The sequence below is a fragment of the Myodes glareolus genome, chromosome 20, assembly GCF_982192425.1.
Source record: "Myodes glareolus chromosome 20, mMyoGla1.1, whole genome shotgun sequence".
Lineage (NCBI taxonomy): Eukaryota > Metazoa > Chordata > Mammalia > Rodentia > Cricetidae > Myodes > Myodes glareolus.
This window is the reverse complement of record NC_142045.1, coordinates 24,730,564-24,739,736: the sequence shown is the minus strand read 5'-3', so window position 1 is coordinate 24,739,736 and position 9,173 is coordinate 24,730,564. Positions and strand designations below refer to the sequence as shown.

The 9,173-nt window shown below is 45.3% G+C and overlaps 1 protein-coding gene across 1 annotated transcript; it reads left to right on the top strand.

The window, feature by feature from the left end:
- Nucleotides 1-6,411: 6,411 nt before the first annotated feature.
- Nucleotides 6,412-8,941, top strand: P2ry1 (purinergic receptor P2Y1). Its single transcript, XM_048424647.3, has one exon. The coding sequence runs from the start codon at nt 7,109-7,111 to the stop codon at nt 8,228-8,230; it is 1,122 nt and encodes a 373-aa protein (XP_048280604.1). The 5' UTR covers nt 6,412-7,108; the 3' UTR covers nt 8,231-8,941.
- The last annotated feature ends 232 nt before the right edge of the window (nt 8,942-9,173 follow it).

Sequence of the window (9,173 nt, the reverse complement as noted above, 5' to 3'; positions counted from 1 at the left end):
GGTTGCAAGAAAGACCATAACCTGAGACTATTCAGGTACTAGCCTGGAACCAGCCATCCAAAGGAAATTCCTAACATTCCAATGGTTGTAGATAGGATCACCTGCCAGCACCCACCTTGCTAATGTAACTTTTCTAGGTTTTGCTTTTAAATAATGCCCTCTAGAAGGGCGGGGTACCTCCTCTTGCAGCTACTTCATCAGTTGCTTTGACAAGGTCTCTGCCAGCTTATAATGTGTCACAAAAAACCTTGCTTTTGCATTTTGGTGAGTCAGTCTCCCTGGTGGTCTTTTGGGGTCCTCATGGACTGGGCATAACAATAAATAAGAATCATACCCACAATATATATATATATAATAGCTGTCGTTTATTTTGTACATATTGTGTGCTAGGCACAGTCTAACGACTTCACAATCTTACAGCTATTTTGTGATAGAGGAATTATTTTATATGAACATCGACATAGAACTGATTTGACAATATAGCTATTATTTAACTTTTAATGGCCCTTAACTGACTTCTAAACCCAGGTGTCTTCTTCTCTAGACTCCTGTGCTCAATAATGAGTTATTACACGATCCTCGTTCTGGACAGTGGATGGCACATATATGTCACAATTCAAGAATCCTAAGCCCTTAAGATCTATTAGTTTCAGACAGGAGAAGCTTCAACAAAGCAATGTCAAACAGCATCCCATAACATTTGTCACTCACTGACAGCGGCAGTGATTTGATGAGCAGTTTGGACACCGAGAGGACCTTGTTACGCAAGCGAAGTCCCTTAGTTTACACATGGCACACTATTACCAAAAAGACTCTACCAGCTAATCTGTATCTGCACTTGTGTCCAGAAACAATACAGGACCTCAAGGTGAGACAGTACTTCACTTACCCACTAACTATCACCATGTTGTAGTCCCCAAGAGACAGAAATATCTAGTTGCTCCATCAGCCATCCAGAAATGAGAAGGGTGGCAGAAGGCAGAACTAGCTTGAGATTCTGAGATTCAGCTCAATTTATCATTGAAAACATAAGAAGCAAATGCTTATTTTTATACCTGAAGCATTACCTCCCTCCCATTTTGGTTCTTTTCCAACAAAACTAATCATTTTTATGTTGATTATTATTTAATCTTCATGTCGTTATGCTGTTAGAAACAGGCAATTTGGAATTATTTGTGTTTAACAGGCTGACCCATGGAACGGTTTCTTCATTACCAGGCACATTTCTAGAAGACGGTCGAAAGTTTTGCTTGCTGAAGGAAGACTATCTGGAGCTAGTTTATGCTGTTAGTCCTTGCATGAAAATCGTAACTAAGCCAGGCACAGTGGCGCAACTTGTGGTCTCAACACTTGGGAAGCTGAGGCAGGGGGATTGCTAAAAATCCCAGGTAAGTCCAGGACTCATAGGGGAAACTTATCCCAAAACAACAACAACAACAAATATAAATAAATAAATGTCCTACACTGAGCACTGGAAGCATTGTTAGAACTGAGCTGCCATTCGTTTCTGCAAAGTTCAAGGTCGGTTTTGGGAGACACCACTGACAGCTCCTAGCGTGAGTGAGCTGCTCTTCTGCATGGGCTCTCTCCTCCCCATCCCAACCTTGAGCTGTAGTTTCTGTCTCCTCTATTTCTCCCCCTGCTGTGATTTCTAATGAAATAAATTTCAGGAAGGCTCCTGATTGAATCCATGACAAGTGTGTAATTGGTAGGAGCAGCTGGGCCCTCTTGACACGTGACAATCTACTCATTCTTTCAGTTGTCCTCTTTATTTTAAATCCCCACCTTAGCTCTTTCTCCTATTTTTCTTTGGTTGGAGGACATCTCTGAGAGTCTGCTTAGATTTCTTGCTTCCTATATTTTCCCTGTTACTTTGATTTGAGACGGAACATTTTCCTCATTTCCTAAGGTATTCTTCAGAAATCATCCTGTCTCATTTTTTTATTCTTAGGAGCTTCTACGGGATCTCCTTGTCTACTCATCAGGGTTTCATTCCTCTTACCTGAAAACTTAGAACAGCTGTACCAGCCGTTGATTTCTCTCCTTTCATATTGACACCGAACGAAGCTCTAGCGTTTGTGGCGTCGTATTTATTTTAATTGGATGTTCTTTTTCTTTCCTTTCCTGTGGACATACACTGGAATTATTCTCAATGATCTTTTCATCCTTATTTTAAACAAGAAAAAATTAGATTTTCTGAAGATGGTAATGAGAATCTGAGCACAAGTATCTTTTCTTTTTGAGTTTAAGTGCAAAGAGATCTGAGTTCAATAACTATCATTTTCAATTTATATATGGATTGGTGGCTATTTTTTTGTGGCTATTTTTTTATAAGAAGCTCTGTAAAGACATAGTGAGTGCATTTGAGAAGCTTCTAAGAGTCTCTGTGGCTATCACTACCTTTGAGAACTAGCTTAATATTTCTCTTGAGAGGAGTCTTCTGTGAATTGCTGTTTTTTTAATACTGAGTCTTTACTGGCCACTAATAGTTCTGCTTTCAAAGAAGTGACCCTCACTTTTTTCAGCTCCCTCACTAGTTTGTATGCCAAGTTTAATCCCAGTTTCTAGTGCTTGACAGTGGGCAAATTCCCTAACCTTTCTGATCAGGTAATTTTATCATTTGTATTAATTACCTCAGTAACATTATTGCCAGTAGTAGAATGGGATATTCTAAAAAAACAGAGAAAGTTTTGTATTTTTTGTTCTTTCATTTTTCACTTTATAATATTATATTAATATCTGTGTTCATGTTTTAACTACATGTATGTCTGTGAATCACATGTGCCTGGTGTTCACTGAGGACAGAAGAAGGCATTGGGTCCCCAGAAACTGGGGTTACACATGGTGGTAACCATCATGTGAGTGCTGGATAGTGATCTCAGGTCCTCTGGAAAAGCAGGTCATGTTCTTAACCACTGAGCCATCTCTCCAGTCCATAGACAATGTTTTTTTTAATTGTGTCTATTGCTGACTATAAATCCTAAGTCTATGGGGAGCTAGTGAAACCCTGAGTGAATGTGTATTGCTGCTAGGAGCATGGCCATGTCAAGAACCTCAATGGACCAGCTCCATGGGCATTGCAAAGCCTACCCAAGGTGAGGCTCAGAGGGATGGCACAGCCTTCCTCTGGGTTGAGTGCAAAGGTTGAGAGTGTGCTGAAATGCCCACCATAGCTTTTCTCCCTGGGGATGTCCATGGCCTGAAGACGGATCATACTGAGATTAGTTAAACCTGCCTCCTGCCTTGTGTTCAGCTGTGGCTGTAACCCTGCCTTGCTTTTCAAAGGTTCTATAATAAACATGGATAAGCTTCTGGGTGCTGTGCCTTCCCCATCCGAGAACTCAGACCACCTGATCTCAGCTTTTCTCTGTATGTCTGTGTATGTGCCTGTCGTTTCTTCATTCCTTTGTTGCCCCAAATCAGTGTTCTGGGAGTCATTCGTAAAACTTTTGTTGCTGATGTTACATGATATTGTGATAAGCTTTGTGTGTTCTTGGCATTTTAAATACATTACTAGTCATTTATATCTCCAAGGGTGGGACAGTATGAAACCTTCCCTCATCCTAAGGGTTATGGTGAACAGACTTAAACATATCACAGGTCAGTAACAGGAAAATAGCAATTGTCTGTAACCAAAGTTTACGTGGTGTGGGAACCTGGAAGAATGAAGACACAAAGTCAGGAAGAAAGCTGTCGACTTTTATTCTTAGGTTTGGTAAAAAATGCCAGCAAATAGAAAAGGAAAACCTAGCTCTGTCTCTTTAGATTCTTGTTGGTACTTTTGGGCAGCATTTCTTCCTTGGAGGCAGTGTTATGGCCAGCAGAGGAGCAAAGGACCCAGAGCACAAGACAGTCTGGTTCCTGAGCTTCACCTCAAGAGACAATGTGAAGATTTACAGACAGAAGAGGAGGCCAGAGAGCTCGTGCCTAGGTGGCCCCCTAGACTTCTTTAGTTCAGACTGCTAGGCATGTTAAAAGACAAATATTTTGACGTCCCTGAGCCCCAACACACTGTAACTCCAATTCACTACCAAATAGCATCCAAGCGCTGGCAGCAAATGTTGGGGGCAATATGGGACATATTTTTTTTATTTCTCTTATACTTTTAAGGTATATATAACTTTATTCAAATATGAATACGGATAGTCTGTCTTAGGTGATCTCTTAATTTTTCCTTCATTGAATCTAGTTCAGTATTTTACAGATAAAAGGTTACTAACAAATGATTGTAGCTTATTACGGTTAATTTTAATATACCTTAACCCTAGTACAAATACATAGTTAAACATGATAGATGTAAAAGTAGCATTTAAAACAATCACTCTTTTAAAAAATCCAATTTTAAAATGTCTATGATATAGTCCGGTTCCCTAAATCTCTAGTAGGTTTTCTGAAAGGACTTAATCCTCTCTGGACCAAAGGTAGATTTCAAAACACTCACATGATGAGCTAATGCATTTGCAACAGACTTCTGAGGGAGGTTAGATACTGCTTAGATTGCAAATGGACAATGTGAGGAGTCAAGACCTCCTGAGTACCCTGGAAATGCTTAGTGGTTTTTCCTTGCTTCCTTTTCCTTCATAGTAGGTGATGCAGCTCTGCTAGGATCCTGTCCATCAAACTATCGCAGAGCATTCCTTAAGGCTTAGACTCGTGGAATCAGATGATGTGGAGACCGGCAAGTAACAGAAAAGATAACCCAGCTGTTTCTGAACTGCATCCCCTTTACCCTTTGGCGTGTGCTAATGTTATCATCACCGTGCTTTGGAGGTCACAGCGCCTCTGTGTTCACTCTGTCCATGGAGTACACCATGCTGCTCCCCTGAAGGATATGCATCCTGAAGGATATGAAGGGTAGAGTAATTTTCTTTCCAATATCTGAGAAAGGGGTTTCACAATTTTCCTCTAAGGTTTCTTGTTTGTTTCCCCTCTACACTGTGTGTGAGTGTTTGTGTGTACTTGCACGCATGCTCATGAGCCACAGTTCACGAGTGTGGACTAGGAGTGTGGAGGTCAAAGGACAAAAGGCAGTTCTTCCTTCCACCACGTAAGTTGGGGGACCAGGTCCTCAGGCTCACTGGTAAGTGACTAATGCCTTTAGGGGCTAAGCCATTTCGCCAACCCCTCCTTAGTATTTTTTAAGGGAACACAGTTATTGAATATATGGGACTAGGAAGAAATAGATATAGTGTATACTTGAAGACATTTCATTCTTATATTTTTTTCTGTAAGAGAAATGTATTTGTTATGCAGCACACAAAATACATCAATCAGTTAATTGTCGTAAAGGGCTTGGTGCCATTCTTGGGAAAGTCTGCTTAATTATGTCTTCAAGTAAAAAATAACCATTTAGTTTACAACTCAAGGTAAACAAATCTTGGACTATATTACCTACATTTTTTATGCATTTAGAGGTCTACACTAAGGTCTGCCATAAATAGACTAATTGCATTGGTCGCTAGCTGCATTTTTTAGATATCTGCTAGAGGAACGTGTAACTACGAACTTTAAGAAATAGGATTGGTAACCAGGGCAAACCATTCATTAACCGCTTCCCAGAGGAAACTCTATAAAGCTGTAATACTCAGTTTGATGTTGAAATACTTTTACTGTAATCTCTGCTATTTAATTAAATGTGAATGAAGGTTTGATGACCTTTATCTTTTCCAGCAAGTGTTATCTAACAAGTTGTACTGATGATATGTGTAGCCTTAGCTATCATCAGTTGAATCAAGCTCTTGGTGACATTCTCATAAAATAATGTTACCAGTGAGGCTGGTTTATTAGCATTTTGCTAAGTAGGTGGGGAAAAAAAACAGTTGAGATTAACAACAACAAAAAACAACAATAAAAAACAGACACGAAGGGCAGAACGCGACTCGCCCATGCCGCTTACCACCCTCACTCATTCAGAGCTGGCACCCTCTGGAATCAGCAGGTTCCTACACGCGCTGGGCAAAGCAAGGCGCTGTGCAGGGCCAGGGCGTGCCCACCTGCAAACTGCTGGCTGTCTGGAGCCTGCAAACACCTTGCGAATTCCGAGAGGATCTGGAGATGTCTGCCTAGAACGCTCAGCTCACAGTTTAGGCAAAATGCTGCCAGCGTCCAGCTTTCCAATGTATCAGCAACTTCACTTTGCAGAGCTGGTTGGTGGAGGTCTTGAGGAAACCCCTCCGACCAATCGCTCGCCAGTAGCCATTCCTGCCAAAGCGTACCTTTTGTTCTGATCACTGATTCGAGTGGCAGCGGCCGTGCCAGGCGTGCGGGGGCACCGCGAACCCTGCTTCCAGAGGCCACCTCCCGCCCTCAACGCCCAGCCCTGAGTCCGCCGCCACGAGCCTGCACGGCGGAGACACGCCCCTCTCCTCCCCGCGGAGCGCGGACTCGCCCGGGCTCTCTGGCTCCGCCCACCCCGCTGGGAGCCTGGCTCTCTTTCCTGCCCCCTGCACTCGAGACCCAGAGGAGCCTCGGGAAAGGCTGCAGCCCTCATGGACCACAAGCGGGGTGCAGGCTAGCAGCGTCGGGGTCCGCGGCCACGCGCTCTCCAAAGGACCTCCCGAGACTGAGCGCGGGCTGAGAGCGCGGCCGGAAGAAGCGGCGGGTGGCCGGGGCGAAGGTCCGAGCTTGCAAGGTAGGGAGTAGGCAGATGGCCAGGCAAAGTTGATCAGTGCGGGAGGTGGCTGGCCTGCGCCTTTTCGCCGTTGGGAACCGCCGAGCGACTTGGACTCGACCCCGCCGCGCCGCGCCCCGGGCGCGCAGTGCAGCGCTGATCTGCTGCTGCCCCGCGCGGGAGCGCACTTGCAAACTTGGTGGAGGTGCCCTGCGCGTCCTGTTGTGTAACCTCCGTACTGCCAGCTGGACCGGGAAGTTGCCCGCCCGTCCTTCAGCTTGGTTCAGTCGCAACCCCGGGGCGAATTTCATGGCCCGCGACGAACGCGCGGCTAGAGCCGGCGTGGGCGAGCCCCCGCGCGCCCCGACCCGTGGGGAACTCCCGCGCGCCGTCCCTTCCCCTCACCCGCGCCTCCGATGCGCGCTGAGCCCGTCGCCTCTGCCGCCCGCTCGCTGCGGTCTGCCCCTCCGAGTTGCTGCCTGAGTTGGAGAGCAGAGGATGACCGAGGTCCCTTGGCCAGCTGTCCCCAACGGGACGGACACAGCCTTCCTGGCTGGCCTGGGCTCGCCTTGGGGAAACAGTACAGTAGCTTCCACGGCAGCAGTTGCCTCTTCATTCAGATGTGCCCTGACCAAGACCGGCTTCCAATTCTACTACCTGCCGGTGGTCTACATCTTAGTTTTCATCATAGGCTTCCTGGGCAACAGCGTGGCTATCTGGATGTTCGTTTTCCACATGAAACCTTGGAGCGGCATCTCCGTGTACATGTTCAACTTGGCTCTGGCTGACTTTTTGTACGTGCTCACCCTGCCAGCTCTCATCTTCTACTACTTCAACAAGACTGACTGGATCTTCGGGGATGCTATGTGCAAGCTGCAGAGATTCATCTTCCACGTAAACCTCTATGGCAGCATCTTGTTCCTCACCTGCATCAGCGCACACAGGTACAGCGGCGTGGTGTACCCGCTCAAATCCCTGGGCAGGCTCAAGAAGAAGAATGCCATTTATGTCAGCGTGCTGGTGTGGCTCATTGTGGTGGTGGCTATCTCCCCCATTCTCTTCTACTCTGGCACGGGGATGCGGAAAAACAAAACCATCACCTGCTATGACACCACGGCCGATGACTACCTGCGAAGTTATTTCATCTACAGCATGTGCACAACCGTGGCCATGTTCTGCATCCCCTTGGTGCTGATCTTGGGCTGCTATGGATTAATTGTTAGAGCTCTGATTTACAAGGACCTGGACAACTCTCCTCTCAGGAGGAAATCCATTTACCTGGTCATAATTGTCCTGACGGTGTTTGCTGTGTCTTACATCCCTTTCCACGTGATGAAAACCATGAATCTGCGGGCACGGCTGGATTTCCAGACCCCGGAAATGTGTGCGTTCAATGACAGGGTTTATGCCACCTACCAGGTGACACGAGGTCTGGCGAGTCTCAACAGCTGTGTGGATCCCATTCTTTATTTCTTGGCTGGAGACACTTTCAGGAGGAGATTGTCCCGAGCCACCAGGAAAGCTTCCAGGAGAAGTGAGGCCAATTTACAATCCAAGAGTGAAGAAATGACTCTCAATATTTTATCTGAGTTCAAGCAGAATGGAGACACCAGCTTGTGAAGGCACCAGACCCAAACACCTCACTTTTGTAACATGGTAGGATGCTCACAGAACCAACTACCTTTTGTTCTTAAGTTCCTAGTGATGCTAGAGAGAGTACTCCAGACCAGACAGTAGTGAGTTGGGGGGGAAAAAAAGGAAGCACCGGTTTATTGCACGTTCATGTTTATCTTCCTTTCCTGTAAGCTCCTTTCTTACTCACTAGGAGTCTGTGTAATCGAGCAGTGCCACCCAGATAAACACGCCCTCTTCTCCCTTTGAAACTCACAGACGCGGCTATTATTGAAGTGTGTGCATGTGTAGCAGGGCACTTTTGTTATTAAAAGTTTCTCCCAGAAAACCGGCCGCCTGGAATTGGAGTTTGTGATTTGTCCAGCCTCTGTTGCTCTGTGTATCTCATGGTATAAACAAACGAACGTCTATGCTTCCAAAAACTGCTTGGCCTAGTCGAATGCAATACCGGTCAGTCCATTAAGTAACGAGCAGCTGCCTGCGATCCGTGTCCTTCAGTTCCTCAGAAGCATAGATGGTGGCTGATCATGTCTTTGGGGAATTGAATAGGAAAATAAAATCAATGGACTTTTATGTGTGGAAAATGCGTATTTCCAGTCATTTCTGGAAGGCTGGCTCCTGCACATGGCTTGTTTAATGTTTGGTGGTGGGAGGATGCGGATATTATATTATTGGCAAAATACATTCAAAATAATTGAAGTGCATGTGTTTTTCTTATAAATATTGTGGACTGTTAGGCTTCCTGGGATAGAAAAGCTCCCCCTTGCTCCACTGCTGTGCAGTGTCTTTGGACTCTGTGTTCCAAGAGAAGTACTCACCCACATCTGTGAAAACAATTTTGAGAAATCACAGTTAAATTTCAGACTAAAGGCTGGTTGGCTGAAGCAACAGAATGTTAGATTGAGGGCTATAGGGCAGGGCTGTTAGTGTT